The 17,175-nt window shown below is 41.0% G+C and overlaps 2 protein-coding genes across 2 annotated transcripts; both read left to right on the top strand.

The window, feature by feature from the left end:
- The first annotated feature begins 6,859 nt into the window (after nucleotides 1-6,859).
- LOC149245296 (uncharacterized) lies at nucleotides 6,860-7,648 on the top strand. Its single transcript, XM_089437936.1, has one exon. The coding sequence runs from the start codon at nucleotides 6,860-6,862 to the stop codon at nucleotides 7,646-7,648; it is 789 nt and encodes a 262-aa protein (XP_089294062.1).
- A 578-nt stretch (nucleotides 7,649-8,226) lies between these two features.
- LOC149245295 (uncharacterized) lies at nucleotides 8,227-9,534 on the top strand. The gene has a single exon (XM_089437930.1). It carries the CDS (start codon nucleotides 8,227-8,229, stop codon nucleotides 9,532-9,534), a length of 1,308 nt encoding a protein of 435 aa, XP_089294056.1.
- Nucleotides 9,535-17,175: the final 7,641 nt, after the last annotated feature.

Below are 17,175 nucleotides of genomic sequence, written 5' to 3'. Positions count from 1 at the left end.
TTCTCCTCCAATAGTTTGAGAAACCTGTCAACAAGTTGAACATGATCCTTCCAAGACTTGTTGTATATTAGTATTTCATCAAAAAATACTAGCACAAATTTTCTAAGGGTTTAAAAATGGAATTCATCAAACCTTGAAATGTGGAAGGTGCATTAGTAAGGCCAAAATGCATGACCAAAAATTCATAATGACCGTTATGATTTATGAATGATGCTTTTGAAATGTCTTCAATCTTCATTCTAATTTGACGATATCCTGAACGAAGATCTAACTTGGTGAAGTAAACTGTTCCATGTAATTCATCCAACAATTCATAAATGATAGGAATGGGAAATTTATCTTTAATAGTGAGCTTGTTGAGCTCCCTATAATCCAAACACATACACTATGATCCATCCTTCTTGTGCACCAATACTACTGGAGATGAGAAAGAACTTTGACTAGGTTGAATTATACCATCCTCTAGCATTTCTATTACCATACGCCCAATTTCACTCTTTTGGGAATAGGGATATCTATAAGGTCTGATGTTTGGTGGAACACTTCCTGAAATCAAATGAATAACATGATCATGATCACGAATAGGTGGGAGGCCTTTGGGAGTCTCAAATACCTTGGAATGATTGTCTAAGACTTTTTGGATATTTGGAGAAATAGATGGTTTCGATGTTTGAACCTCTAGTGAGCATACTTATGCAATTACGCCTTGCTTTTATGTCTTCAGAAGCTTTTTCATGCCATTAGAGCTGGTTATCTTTCCTAGTTTCCCTATGATACCCCTTAATTCAACTTCCTTTACTTCCCAATAAAAATTCAAGAAATTTTCTCGAAAATTAAAAGCTATCATCCCCAAAGATTGTAACCATTGGACTCTTAGTACAACATCATCACCACCGATTGGAATGGAAAGCATTGGACTATTCAATATATATTCGCCCATGTTTAGCTTGATATTATGAAACTTTCCATAGCAATTTATAGTTCCTCCATTTACAACCATCACTTGACATTTTCGTGTTGGTTATATGAAGCAATTCAATTCCTTGGCTATCTTACAATGACTAAAATTATGGGTACTACCCGAATCAATCAACACTATTACCTTTTTCTTCTTGATATATCCTTCTATCTTGAGAGTTTGAGGAGTGGTAATTCCTGCCAATGCATTACAAGATATGGCTAGATTCATTTCTTCTTTATCTGGGGTTGTTTCATGGTGTATATCCTCCTCTTTTGATCTTTCTTGTTCCTTTTCTTCCTCCTCTTCACAATCTATGTAGAATAATTTCTTTTCAGCATACTAATGACCTTTAGTGTATTTGTTATTAAAAATTTAACAAATACCTTTTGCTCTTTTTTCCTCCAATTGTTGTGGCATCAACCTTGTAGGTTTTTGAAGGCCAGGAGAAAAAACACTTCCATATTTGTAGTTGTGAGTGGTAGACTTCCTTGTTGCCATAATTTTGCTTTCAACTTTTCTTGCCACCCTGAGTGCCTTCTCCAATGAATTAGGTTCCCAAAGGTGATCCTCATGTTCAATGTTATCCTTCAAATTCCCCATGAAGACATCAATCCTATGCTCCTCTGGAATATCAGTTACCTTGATATTCAATTTTTGGAAGTCCTCAATGTGCTCCACCATTGAACCCTTTTGTTTGAGATTTATCAATTATATAAATAAGGCATTGCTCTTTGTATCCTCATAATGTGCTTTAATTTGTTCCATAAAAATTGACCAAGTGACAAGCGGTTTACAAGAACAAAGGCATCAATACCATACAAACTGATTGAGTTCTCAATATAAATATGTGATGCGTACCTTTTGTGTTTTTCCACATAATGGAGATCAAAATATTGCTCCATCGGTAGTATCCATGTTACCGGATCCTTGCAATCAAACTTCTTCATATCTATCTTTGGAATGTGTTAGTTCTTAAACCCCACACTAGAGTCTCTAAAATCATAATTCATATACCTTTTGTCCTCATCATGATTTTCATGGATTACCTTGTCACCACTCAGAAGCCTTTCTTGAAACAACTTTTTCAACCCTTCCAACTTGACATTCATCGCATCCATGTATGCTTTAAAAACCTTCACGTTGCCTTTTATTTTTACTTCTAAACCATCCATATTAGATTCCAATTCATTTTTTGTTACTCTTTGAGAGAGTGAAATTTGTTGCACTTGGTCTTGTAATTTTGATATATCATGTTGCATTTCTTCCTCTTCTTCATGTGTCATAGTAGATATTTTTGGTTGCCTACTAGGTGTATCCCTTTTTTTGTTTTGAGGCATTTTGGAATCAAACAATGATATCTATGTTTCACTATTCCCTTTGAATTACTTTAAATTGTTTTTTCAAACAAATGTTATGCAAAATTTAAAAAAATGCACACCTTTTTATTTCTTTTTAAGAGCTTGATATTGAAGTTTTTATATCTTTTATTTTCGGATCTACAAGGTCTAAAATTTAGTCACGTGGTATCCTTATAATTATTCTTTCCAACCTCATAAGTCATATCGAGTTTGTATTCTTCATGAAAGAGTTATGCCCAATCTCCCACGATGGCTTGATTATATACTGGTTTAGTAGAGCGAACTTGTATGGAGTGCCATGTGTCATTGTTTTTTACTTTCAACCCTAAAAATGATACAAAAAAAACCAAAGTCCGTGCACTTTTAATCACTTTTTACAAAATTCAAATCTGATGCTTGGAGAGGAAGGTACGACGATTTTCCCTAGGTCACCTGTTTGAGATGGAATTTTGGAGCCTACAAAAACCTTAACTTCCTTAGATCACATCTCTGAAAATATAGCGAACCAAGATTTGAAATTCATATAAAAGGTTCAACGATATTTTCTCTCTACGTGGTTTCAATTTCAGCTTCTAAAGCCTTGTATACAAAAATTTATAGTGAAACTGCCAAGATGACTTGTTTAAAGAAGCTAAACCCTAGAATCCAAAGCTCTGATACCAAATGTTATGCAACCAGATCACAAAAAATATATATCAATGACTTAAACATTATATTATTCAAGGGGGGAACCTCCTTTACATTACATAAATGAGAAATTCTTGTATGATACAAATGATAAGGCCTCCTTGATATATATAGGAGTCTAAGGGGTCACAATATAATCAAAACCTACATAACAGTGATAATGTAATGGCACAACAATAACAATAGGGGGCTACAATAACAATAACAATAGGGGGATTTTTCATGTAAGGCTCGGCCCTGCTCCGCGAGGTTCGCACTCTGCGGATCTGAACCTTGTGGCCTCGTCCGCTCCTGCATCCTTCGGCAGTTGCAAGTGGGTCCGTTCTGATTGCAGTCGGCCAGGGATCGCCCAGTCCCTACTCTCAATCGCTAAACTAGAACTTGTACTAGCCTAGCGGTAGGAGTCTCGCTAACTCTGCCCTATTGAGCGTAAACTCGAGGCCATGTACCTGCCTGCGATGTGCCTGTTACTACTGTTAGAGTGCCTACTCTAATGGCTTGACTCTAATGGATTCAATATGATGCCTGGGTCCTATAGGAGGCACACTTTCTTTCTCTAATCCACTAGCCCTCTAATCTATTGCCGTTGTAGGATGCTAACCAATAACTTTTTCATAGACACTTTTAGAAGGTCGCCCTACCTAATATCAGGGGCTCTAGATATCGATTACAAGGTGGTAGTTTTCGAACAGGAAGGAATGATGCTTAGTGAGCTGCTGGCTGAGATGCTCCTACCTTTGGCCTTGTCCCTGTTCTCACCCCTTCTACTTATGCCTTTGCAGTGGATGGTGCCTCTGACTTAGATGCTTTCTCGGATGCCTTTGCCGGGAGCCTGTCCTAGTCCTTGGCTTTGCTTCTGATGCTTGCACCTTGGACTCTGCCCTCTACCTATGCTTCTTACTCATCTGCTTCACCGACATAACCAACTGTAGAACCAACTGCTACATATGCCCTTGCCTAAATTACTGATGCTTCTGGATCAATGGCGAGGATGGACCTGGAACTGGAACATCCTACCAATATGCATAAACCCGGAACACGCTATTCCCTATATATCCCACCCAAACCCGGGCAAGCCAAAAGTTGGAACAAAGCGTTTATGTACCAAAAGTCAGAACAAGTGGGTATGCTAGAAGGGATGCTGGGCAAGCTGGTGCTGGGCCTACTGCTGTTGGTGATGGATCGAAATAAACAACTGCTGATGAACCAACAGAATCGATAGCATCAATGGGAAAAACTAGTACGTATGCTGGGAGATAAATATAAACTGGTTCTTTGACTCGATCAATTGGCTTTGCATCTTTATCTCTAACCACTTGGTCAACCTATTTATTCCCACCCCAACCCTTCAACTCGATCTGGGTCAATAAATGGAACTGTGAGCGGGACTGTGTTTATGACTTTGATAGAGACATAGAGTGAGTTCATTACGCACCCAAGACATTTGCACGTCGGATCATGAGGGAAGATGTAGTAATACAATACGGTTAGGCTGTCGCTATCATAATATACATCCAGTGTTGTCTTGTGAGTCGGTAGGCATTAGCCGGACAATCGATCGAAAATTGGGATGTCTATTATCCCAACCTTTTAGACTTATTATAGGGGGGTTGGCGGAGTGACCCAGCTGAGTTGAGCGTAGCGAAGTACTATTTATTCCCACCCATCTTACCGCCCCGAAAATTGACCCTGCTCCACTTTCCCGCCCGCTATATAAGTTTTCATCTTCGACCAATAATAGATTGGTTTCGGTATACGACGGATAAGGCAAGGGCAGGGAAGGAATCCGAGTCAGCATCTGGACAAGCATCTATTCCATTTTGAAAACCACCATCAGGAAGAGGGGCTCAATTGAGGTTACGAAATTGAGGAAGAACTATTTATTATCTTTAAATAACTATTTATTCCCAATTTTATTAATATAAAGGTGTGAAGCCGCTTGTCCCTTCGGGGGCAAGGGGTTTTGCAGCACTATTTACTCCCACCCACAACCGGGAAAAATAGAGGAGTCAATAGGTCTTACCAGGGAATAATTAGCTATTCATCATTACTAGCCTACCTCACCTACCTTTATGCCTAGCCTACCCGCATCACTAAAACTACCCATCTGCCTATATAAGATCCCTATAACCCCGTGCATCTTCTTCATACCCATCTTACTCTCACTATAGAACCATCATAACTTCTATCTAGCTATACATAGCTATAACACTCCTAGCTCTCCTATCTCCTCTACATCCACTACATCCACTAACTTCATACAGCCCAGCATCAGCTCATCACAGCAGACCAACAGACCAGCATCAGACTATCAGCATCCATCCTCACATCCCAGCATACTAGCATACCAACATCCCATCATAACGTCTATCTCTAGACCTAGCTACATCTTTATCTCTATCTACCTACCTCATCCTCATTAACACCTACCATGTAGTCATTACCACCATGTAGTACTTCTTACCATCTCACCATCTCATCATCAGACCCAACTCAGCATCATTACTTCCAACCTTCTAATCAGACCTACCTCAGCATATACCTACCATATATTCATTCAGACCATATCCTCATAACTACCTATTCTTCATACCAACCTCATCTCCATTACAACCTCATCTTAATAAAGATACAGATACTGATAAGGATAAGGATAAGGATAAGGATCAAGATACAGATACTTGATCAAGATACTCCTAATACCGAGACTCTATTACTCCTACTGCTCATACTCATACTCCTAAGACTCCTACTGCTACTGCTAACACACTGATGATTATTGATACTATATACACGTGCACGCCCACACATGCGTTAGAAAGGATATCTCGAAATCGCATAATTACAAATAGAATTCATAACTGGCTGGAAGAAGTTCACAATTCGATCTCTCAAAATAGCATAATTACATATATAATATTGGCATTGAAGAAGGATTGAGAGCTAGCGATTTGAGGGGAATAAATTCACAAAATAGATCTGTAAAAATGGCATAATATCATATATATATATGCATGTCAGAAGGAAGGATTTACCTTAACAACTTGTATCAGATTTTTTCTTGTATCGGAATAGCTCAGCGATCTCGTAGTATGTAATTACGTATATAATAGCAAGCAGCCTTGCCGAAGGATTTACCTTACCTGAACTAGAGAAGGGAGAACCTTACCTTCTAGCTAGTGATCAGAAAGACCAAGTTTTAGGGGAAGATATTTGCGAAATTGATCTTTCACAATTGCATAATAAAAATGGCATAATTACATATATAGTTTATGACCAGCGATCTAACTAAGAAAGTGGGGCGAGGGTGGAAACGCAAAGTGCCTTGGTGAGTTTTTCACGCCGCCCAATGGATTCCTACGGCGAATCGGTCACCGACGTGTGAGACTACTTGTTGGCTACGGAGCTTGAAACCTGAGACACTTATTGGCTTGGCTGAATCTCATATGAATCATATATAATGAGTGACTGGCTGGCTTGGAGAAATGAATTGAACTTCTACTTTGGGGAAATAAAATGAAGTCAGTAAATCGTGATTGATCGATTGATGGTATTTTGGTGTGGTGTGAGGGAGGCTTCGCCTTCCTACTGTATCAGAAAGAATGCATCAGATGGATGCGAGAAGGGAAGAACCAGGCATGCCGATCTTTGCCCTTTGATTTAGGCTGGCAGAATTGTGAATGAAAAGGTTGGAAGAACACGCTTTCCTGCATCGGGGATGGAAGATCTAGCCAAAGAAGGTGATAGCCCTGTAAAGAGTCCCATGGTTCTATTATGTAAGTCAAATGCAGCGTGTTTGAATTGAAATCCCTAGCTTCCAGCTGCGGCCGCCTAGGGTTTGAGCTGGATCTCCATGGAGGAGTCGGATCCCCCCCTAGGACCTTCCTCCCCTCCTCCATCCTCTGCTGCTGAGGCCTCCAGATCCTTGTTGGCCTCTCTTCCCAAGAAGAAAGCCGTGGAAACCGCTAAGTTCATGAAAAGGCTTGAAGACATCCCTGAGATCGCTCTTCCCCCTGAAGGTCCGATCCAAGTAGCTCTTTCTCTGGCAGAACGCGCTATGGTGGGTCAGTTTACAGGTCTCTGGCCCTCACCGAAATCAACAGAGAACTGGGTCTCCAGAAACTGGGCTTCGCTGATCAAGGGCAAGGTAACATCTTACTTCCTCGGAAGAGGATACTTCCTTTTTGAATTCTCAGAAAAGGAGGACAAGGACCTTATTTTCAGAAATGGACCCTACTTCATGAGGCCTCAAGGGCTGTACCTGAACAAATGGACACCAGATTTCGACCCGGCAATGGATGTACCTTCAGCAGTCCTAGTATGGGTAAGACTCCCCAATCTCCCGGTCCATTGTTGGAACTGGGAGTCCCTGAAACACATCGGAAACACCCTTGGGAAATTCATAGACAGGGCCAACAATAGGGACCAGTATGACTGCACCAGAATTTGTGTGGAGGTGGATCTGGAGGTCGGTCTACCAGAAGCTATCAAAATAAGGGTGGGTCCGTGGACGCATATTCAGAAACTAGACTATGAACAGCTGCCGTTCAAATGCTGGAAGTGTCAAGCCTACGGTCATTTCGCTAGAGATTACCTGTCCAAAGGGGCTGAAGAAAAAGGGAAGGAGGAAGGATGGAATTAGGCGAAGAGATCCAAAACATCCTTCAGGAAGTCCGCAAATGCTAATACCAGAGCCCCCCAAATGGGCCCTGCTCAGCAGCCACCCATGGAAAGTCAAGGGAACAGATTTGAGATCCTTGGATCCGAAACCATAATTACCCAGGAGACAGAAACCCCGAAAGAAGTCTCTCCGCCTAAATCTAAAAGCAAACCAGAGAGATCCAAAGGAAAGATGTCAGAGGAGGAGGAGGAAACCCAAGAATCTAAGGAATCAGAGGAAGAAGGGGAAATAGGGGAATCGCAGTCTACCCCGAGAAGATATACAAGAGGCCGAATGTTAACAAAAGAAAAAAGGGAGCAAGAAACATATAAAGACAAGCTCCAGGGCAGCCAGCCTATGCTAGAGAAACTCCTAGCAAAAACTCCAAAGATGAAGAAGACGCAAACCCAGAGCTCCAAAGGAGCTCACCATAGCAAAAGCAAATAATGAAGATTGTCTCCTGGAATTGCAGGGGAATGGGATCCAAAGCCAAGGAAGAAGTGATGAGCAGTCTGATAAGTCTGGAAACCCCGGATACCCTCCTCATCCAGGAGACCAAAATGGAGGATTCAGCCTTCCTCCAAGCAAGTAGAAAGTTTTGGAGAAAAGACGGAGCGCATGCAACCTTGGCCCGGGGAGCATCAGGAGGACTTGAGTCGCTCTGGAATCCTAATAATTTCTCCCTTATCTCTGAGTCCCTGAACACTCATTGGATTTTGTTAAAGTTTCAGCACTTAGAATCTAAAGAAATTATTAGTCTGGTCAATGTATATGCTCCTAATAATGCAGGTGAAAAGAAGCTATGCTGGGATTCCATCAAAAACCTGGCAGATCTGGAAGATATGGAGAACATCATCATTGCAGGATATTTCAACCTCACCCCCCTGTCATTAGAAAAGAGAGGAGGCAGTATTGTCAAAGACCCAGCAGGAGAAGCAGTAGAGGATCTCATGCAGGATTGGGACCTGATTGATATCAAGCCAACTACCGGCAAGTACACGTGGTCAAACAAAAGGGTTGGACTAGGACACATAACTGCAAGACTGGATCGTTTCTTGGTGCAAAGTTCCTTCCTGCTCATTGGATTAGAAGCTAGATCGCGCATCCTGCACAGCAGTACATCAGACCACAAGCCTATCAGCTTGGAATTGCTGACCACTAAAGATTTGGGGCCTATTCCATTCAGATTTAGCTCTCTCTGGATCAAGGAGGTGGACTTCATGGATAAGGTCAGAGACTGCTGGAAAAACCCAGTCAAGGGTTTTGCCTTCTTTGTGTGGGAGGAAAAACTTAGAAGAGTGAAAGTCATGCTAAAAAATTGGGCCAAGACCCTGCCCAATCTAGCTGAGGAAAGGAAAAAATTTCAATTAGAAATTGAAAGTCAACATCTTCATCTTGAAACAACTGAAATTTCAAAAGAAGATCTGGAAAAGGAGGCCAAGCTTCAGCAAAACTTCCACAAAGCATGCATGGCTGAAGAAGAGTACTGGAGGCTCAAATCTAGAAGTCTTTGGCTCAAAGCTGGAGACAGGAATTCCTCCTTTTTCCACAAACAAGCTCAAGCTAGGAAAGGTCGGAACTCCATCATAGAAATAAAAGAAGAAAACAGTGTTCTAAGGGACTTTGCAAGCATAAAAAAGGTAGCCTCAGAACATTTTGAGAAGTTGTACAGGGAAGATATAAGAGCAGACCAAAATGATAGCCTTCTAGATGTTGTCCCTAAGCTCATCACCTCCAAAATGAATCAGGTTCTAGAAAGCAAAATCACGCTCAAGGAAACCAAGGAGGCCCTCTTCGCCATGGACCCGGATAAAGCCCAGGACCAGACGGTTTCACTCCGAGATTCTTACAAACCTGTTGGTAGATAATTGAGAAGGAATTCCTCAAAATGATTCAGAAATCCTAGGACTGTCAGAAGATTGGAGGCTGCGCAAATTTGGCATTTCTCGCCCTCATCCCTATGGAAAAAGGGGCAAACTCCTTCAACAGATTTCACCCAATTTCACTATGTAACATTGGGTACAAAGTGATCACCAAAGTGATAGCAAACAGGCTGAAAATATTCCTCCCCAAAATCATCCCGGACAACCAAGGGGGATTCATCAAAGGGAGGAAGCTAGTGGACAACTTCGTGCTGGTGCAGGAGGCAATTTGTTCCAGCCAACATCGAAAGGAAGAAGGTATGGTTATCAAACTAGATCTAGCTAATGCCTTTGATCGTGTTAGACATAGATTTTTGTTTGATGTAATGTTTCAAATGGGATTCAGGCAAGGCTTTATAAAGTGGATAAAAGCCTGTATATCGGAACCTTGGATTGCTCCTCTGGTGAATGGAAGGGCCGCTGAATTTTTCAAAGCTTCTAGAGGACTGAGGCAGGGGTTCCCTCTTTCACCCCTCCTTTTCGTCATTCAGGCTTCTGTTCTTAGTTTCTATTTGAATAAAAAGCAGCAAGATCATGCTATCACCGGGCTGTGCATTGCAAGAGGGGTGAAACGCATCAACCATGCCCTTTTTGCGGATGATACCCTTCTACTGGGAGCTGCAACTCCACAATCAGCTATCAACTTCAAAGCAGTTTTGGATGACTTCTGTAAGATCTCAGGCAGTGAGCTAAATAAGGGGAAATGTCAAATATTTTGCTGGAATATCCCTGCTTCCACTGCAAATTCCATAGCTAGATGTCTGGGATTTGCAGCCTCCACTATTTGGTCCTCTTTCAAGTATCTTGGGTTGCCAATCTTCAATAAGAGGGCGTCAAGCAAAGACTGGGCTCCTCTCTTAGACAAATTCAAAGCAAAGATGCAAGCCTGGGGATCCTCTTGGCTCAACATCGTCGGCAAAGCAGTACTCATCAAGGCAGTTCTCAGCAGTCTTCCGATCTTCAAATTCGTTGTCCTCCTAGCACCTGTGGGAATTATCAAGAAGATGGAAGAATTAATCATGGATTTTTTCTGGAAAGGCGGCAAGCAAAATGATAAGAGATTCTCCCTAATCAGTTGGGAAACAGTCACAAGACCATATCTTGAAGGGGGACTGAACCTTAAAGACCTGAAGGCTCAAAATCTAGCTATGGGAGCCAAATTAATTTGGAAAATAATCGCTCCTAAACCAAACTGGGCTCAGATTGCATTATGGAGGAAATACTTTAGAGGTTCGAGGCTCAGGTGTTTAGATTAGCCAAAAAATTCGTTTAGAACACACTTCAGCAGCTTCATTAACAGAATCGCGCCGATGATAAAAAACCACGCTCATTGGATCCCTAGAAACGACAAGCGAATACAGTTATGGAATGACAGAATTATGGATCGCCCTCCTCTGGAAGAATCCGGAAATTTTGCAGCGCTAAGAAACTGGTTGGATGCAGCAAACGTCCACACTCTGTGGGACATCTCGTTGTGGACAGAGGATTCCTGGGTAGGTTGGAAACAATTATCGGTGCCCAATGACCTGCAAACTGAATGGACAGCGTTCAGATCCCAACTATACGGGCTGGCCCCTATCCACGCAAGCAGGAAGGACGCGAGAGGCTGGGGGAAAAGTCGTTCAGGTTACACAGTCAAGTAGGGATACTCTAAGTATCTAGAGTGCCCCCACGTTCCTCCCAATCCTGCTCCTTGGGCAGGGATATGGAGCTTCCCATCTATTCCAAAAATTGACCACTTTTGTTGGATTCTCTGCCACTAAAAAATCCTTACTGAGGACAAACTCCAAAAAAGAGGATTAATGGACTGTCCAGATGCATTCTCTACAAGGCAAATTTTGAAACCGCCCTCCATATTATGATTGAATGCAATTACACAATCTCTGTCTGGCAGGAGCTGCTGGATACTTGGAATTTCGGTCTCAATTTTCCCACCTTTATTCAAGAGTTGTTCGCATGCTGGATGGCCAGATATCCAGGTATTCAACCAAAAAACAAAAATATCAGATCATCATGGAGTGCATTGCCAAAATTTACTAGTTGGCAGGTTTGGTTAGAAAGGAACAGGAGGATATTCCGTAACAAAGCCCAGGATCATAGAATAGTAGCCAACTCAGTGAAATGCCAATTAAACGAGTGGTTGGAAGGCACAGGTGACGATTCAAATCTTAGTCAGAAAGACAAAGAACTGGGTACTGCCCTTAAGCTTAGCTTCCATAAACCAAGAAGCTCACCCCCAGCTCTTGAAGATTGGCAAATCAGGAAAAACGAGATTGACTTTCAGGACTAGCTGTCCAAGCAATCAATTCCATCTCTATTTTTTGATGGAGCAGCTAAAGGGAATCCAGGGAAGGTCGGGGCTGGAGGACACATTATTATGCCAGACAACACTTCTTCTCATAATTTTTCCTGGGGTCTAGGCCACACATCTAGCATGCAAGCCGAGGCGCTGGCCCTCTTGCAAGGTGTAATCTTCCTCAAGGAGCTGGGAATACGGGAAGCAAATATTTTTGGAGACTCCCAAGTAATCATAAGAGCAGTGGCGACCAACTCCAACCCAACAGATCTGCACCTAGCAAGGTTATTTACAAGAATCAAAAGCATTTCAAAATCCCTACACTTGACATATTTTCATGTACTGAGAACAAATAATAAAGCAACAGACACCCAAGCAAACATTGCAGTCCACTTAGACGCTGGAACTATTCTCAAAAATAAGGAATTTCTGTGGGCACCTATACCGTGAAAAGCCATGTTTTACTGCTATCTTTTAAACCAGTTTGTCTGTATCTTTCACCTAGGACAATCAACAACAAAAGAACATTTTGAAAATTATAAAAAGAGGAAGTGGATAAGAGCAAAAGCCAATTCCCTCTTGGTAGAAAGGCATGCTGGAAATTGCTCCTCATTTTGTAATCGATTGTGTGGCCATTTGCCAAGCAGATAATGAAATCCTATAACCGTTCTTGTAAAAAAAAACAATAACAATAGGGGAATACATTAGTATTATAGGGACATAACAATCCTGGTAAAATTGTTAATAAACATGTAATTGTAACTAGCATGTTTGAAGAACCTATGTACCTCTTTATGTGTTTTTGGAGTTAGAATATTTAAAATTACCTCAATTTTTGTTGGATTGACTATAATCACTTTATTATTAGAGGTACGATGACTAAGGACTATACCTTCTATGTGTAGCATTTAACACTTTTCATTCCTTGTTGTGTAAATTTGTGGAGTTAAACCATGCAAATTTTTCAAAATGTCTGACATTTCAAGTGGATACTCTGCCCATCAAAATGGACCCATAAATCTTGCAATGAAGGTGAAAGAGTGCCAAACCAAGAAAATATAAACAAATTTGGATCAAGTGGCTTGAGGTTAAATTAGATCCATTGGAGGAGATAATCATTATTGATTCTAAATTCAAAGGTGATTGACCCAAAACCGAATAAAACATTAGTTTAATCCTAGATTAAAAGCCATAAAGTCAAAAATAAGTTAAATGAGGTAAAATTATTGAAATTAAGAAAAAGATTAATAACGGGGAAATTGATTAAGAAATTAAATTTTGAACTAAAAGTTAAATAATTTTTTCACCAATATATTCAATTAGAGATAAATCTTTAGGGATAAAGAGGAATACAAATTAGTTAAAGAAAGTCCTCAATAGGGTATAAATAGGGGAGAAATAAAACAATATTAATAGCTCTAATGCAACATAGTCCCTGCCTCTATTGCTAATTAATTGATTAAGGTTGTGCCTCTTTGTCTCCAACCTTCGCATAACTTTCCTCTGCACCTCCTTACTCCGCACAATGAAATCCACATTCACATAGCTTATTTTGCACCTGCATTTTGTCATTATTCGAGAATGCCTACGTTTTAGCAATTTCTCGTTATTTACCTCTGCACCTTTCGCCTTTCCATAGCTTTCCTCTACACAATGAAAGCCACCTTTGCATATATTCATCCGCACTTCCTCACTCCATGGAATGAGATATCGCCCAAAGCAACATCAATGACAGGGGTCAAACGCAAACATGTTATCCATATCATTTGTACATGCCAAACCATATGCTGATAGAATCAAGGATTACCGACAAACATCAATGTTTTATGAGGGTAGTAGCCATGAAGTTATTAGATAAGATATTATATCACGAAATCATTGTAATGATAACAGGTGACGTACAAACTATTGAAAGTATTTAGTACCAGAATATGTGAAAAAGGAAAAGTGCAAAGAGCATCCATAAATGGGAAAAATGTGTTGAGACATAAATGTTTGCGAAAATGTGGAAACTTGTAATGACAAATATTGACTATGGTGCAGAAGACTATGCACAACTGATCCAAGTGGCTCCAGAGACACAAAGGACAAAGAGGGCTTATGAAAGCTCAAAAATCAAAGTGTTTGGATTATGCTCAAACTAGTTTCATGTTAAAGATCTCGTCATCATGATCGTGGTGGTGTGAACGATTCGTCAATCCAAGTCCGGATGAGGAAGATAGAGGCAGTCAAAGTTTTGGTGGACTTTTGTTGACTGGGCAGGTTAATGGAGACACAATTTGGACTTTTTCCGGCGGACGGAATTCGGCCAACTCTGGCCAGATTCCGAGAGAAATTTTCACCTTGTTAAAATGACTCCTTTGGCAAAATTTTGAAATTTTCAAAATTACCTTATTATATGAAAAATTAAAAAAAAGATATTTAAAAAGGGGAGGTGGTGGGCCACCACCCCCGCCACCCCACGCCTCTCCAAATATATCCACATAACCTTAATGTTGGTGGAGGGGCAGGCCACGACCCCCGGCCCCTCCCATGAAACAGTTGAAACCAACGAAGCAGAGTTTTTGGGTGGGCTGGCCCTTAGGGCGCGGACCCAACCCACTTAAACAAAAAAAACATATATTAAGATGGGCCGACCCTTGGGGCGCGGACCTAGCCTCAACCACCATCATTCATTACAACAACCCGACCCATTTTTTAAAAATTAACAAATTTTGTTATGTAAAAAGGAGGAGGCGGGGTTTGACCGCCCAACCTCCTCCGTAATAAACGAATCCTAAACCAACTCAGCACAACTGATTTATTGAGAAATCTGCCTGGGATTTAATATAAACACTCATTTTCATAGTGTGTCCAAGCAGATGGAAGATCCAGGAGCAGGCACAAAAAACGAGACAAAATATTTTTTAATTAATTTTTTGATGTAGGTAGAACCATCACTGAGCGAAATTTCCAGGAGGGTGAAATTTTTGCAATGTCCAAATTGGACAAACTTTATGTTGATCTTACACCTCTTGGCGACACGAACCCGATGGTGCAGTCAGTTTCTTGATTTGAGCAGCTGATTTTCAGAGGACCTGGAGGAGGGAATCTTTGAGGAATTTAGGGGGAATCTAAAAGATTCCTTAAGCCCCAGATTTTCATTTTCTCAGAATTCATAAATTTGACAGTCGATTTTGCACTATTCGAAGCCAAAAATCTGATGGTGTGTTCAGATTTTTCATTTGCTCATTTCATTTTCCGGCCACTTTTCTAAGTGGAGCGCAGGTGTCAGCATTCATGAGCGAGTAGTCATTTCCATGCGATTCGACGTTGTGAGATTGATGGCACGAACAACTTTAGCAGTGTAACATTCGCTTCTTCAGATGGCCCTCGATGTGAGGTATATGCAGTATGTTCATGTACTTCTTTTTTATATTCATTGTGTTGCACAGATCCCTATTTGATGCTTGATGAGGGATCTTGTTTATTACTTGTTTTCATGATTCTTGCTTGATGTGACGCAGAATCATTTGTGTGATGTACTTGTTGTCATGATTAGTCATGTTGTGTTCTGAGATCCCTTTGTTGATTGATGGGATACTCATGTTGTTTCATGTATGTTTTGCATTGAGATCCCTGTTATGCCATGTTGGCGGGATGCTCATCATGCATGAGTATGTGTCATACTGATAGGAGTCCTTTTGACTGAGAGTTCCTATAGCAGAACATCTCTTGGAGCCACCCTTACGTGAGGGTACTTTTCCTTGTATGATAACGACATCACCTCTATGCACATCATCATTATTGACAACACTTAATGCAGCGACTTACACCATCTTGACACCAAGGCCCGAAGACGTAGTCCCTCCTGGATGAACTCTGTTATCAACGGCTTATGTTTTCATGTGCTGATGATTGTCTTGTTCCTCTTCTTTATAGCATGCAGATGTATTCACTTATGTTCTTTTAAAAATGCAATTTAACACATCACGAAAGTAAAAGGCCTTGGAAGGGTCCTTTGTCACACCGGACCTGGCTCAAGTGGTATCAGAGTGGTCTTTGGGTGGATGTAAATTGCAGCGTGGACAATGGAACATGCAGCGACAGAGGGTGAAAAAGTGATGTACGAGACCATGCTCAAAATTTACAAAAGGGTGGAAATAATGTATGAAACTCTACATAAAGAGACAGAGGAAAAGGAGTGATTGCAGCTTCAGTTGCATGCCATGGAAGAGACCCTGGAAGAACTGAAGCACAACAACCAAAGTCTTCAAACAAATAATGTTGAATTGAAGATACGTCTACATGACGAGAAAGAGGAGAAACATAGTTTTCTACACAGATGCAAGCAAAGGACGAGGCCTTGGAAAAGCTGCAGCGTGACCCATGTGAGGTAAAAAGTAATTCTTTGAATTCATGTATGTGTCCTGATGATGATTTCGTTGTTTTTGAAAATCATACCACAGGAATTGGCTCCAAACTGTTGAAGAAAATGGGGTATGAAGGAAAAGTCTTGGGCATTAATGGCCAAGGCATTGTCAACCCCATCAAAGTAGAAGAATTACCCTGTCGAACAGGACTTGGGTATGTCAGAAAGGAAGTTGGGGAATGTGTCGAGACAGCTAGCGAACCACCAACAACAGATGATGAGAAGCCCTCATCAGTTCTTTCCAAATCGACAGAGGAGGTAAAAGATGTTGATTTCCTTTTGGTTTCATCATCACATAGTATGATTTCTGTTGGAGATGTGGAGATCCCAATTACAGGGACAAACATGAGGCTCCTTACCAGGACAAGGTACAAGGAGGAAAAAGAACTTGGTGTTAATAACCAAGGCATAACTCAACCATTGGAGGTTATGCAGAGACCTTGATTTGCAGGCTCGAGATACTTCAAAGGAGAATGCTCGAAGGTATCAGATTCTTCCAAGACATCGTCAGAATCGTTGAGGAAAGAGAATGATGGGAACACATCCCCATCATCCCATGACAACACCCATTGCAGGGAAAGAGTTGAGGCAAGCTCTCATCGCCATACTTACACCATAAACAACAAGGAAAGGTATAGCCACTCTTGACATTCGAATGTTCATGTCAATCGTAATCATGTTGTTAATGATGAACGTAAAACATGGCATCGAAAAACATGTACCTTTTGTGGATTACATAACCATACATTTTCTAAGTGTTGGAAAAGAATGGTAGCACACAAAAGGATGAGGCATGAAAGACCCTCTCAACAACAGGGAAAGAAACATGGTAAGCGGATCTGGATGAAGAATATGTATTGCAATCATTGCGACAAAGGTG

This window comes from Pinus tabuliformis, chromosome 7, assembly GCF_031772625.1.
Source record: "Pinus tabuliformis cultivar Carrire ecotype Pingquan chromosome 7, CPIR1, whole genome shotgun sequence".
In the NCBI taxonomy this organism is placed as follows: Eukaryota; Viridiplantae; Streptophyta; class Pinopsida; order Pinales; family Pinaceae; genus Pinus; species Pinus tabuliformis.
The sequence above is the reverse complement of the archived record's forward strand: the minus strand, read 5'-3'. Positions and strand labels throughout refer to the sequence as shown.

What these genes read in the sequence shown, in the direction of transcription:
- LOC149245296 (XM_089437936.1), top strand. Translation starts at nt 6,860, where the DNA reads ATGGAGGAGTCGGATCCCCCCCTAGGACCTTCCTCCCCTCCTCCATCC.
- LOC149245295 (XM_089437930.1), top strand. Translation starts at nt 8,227, where the DNA reads ATGGAGGATTCAGCCTTCCTCCAAGCAAGTAGAAAGTTTTGGAGAAAA.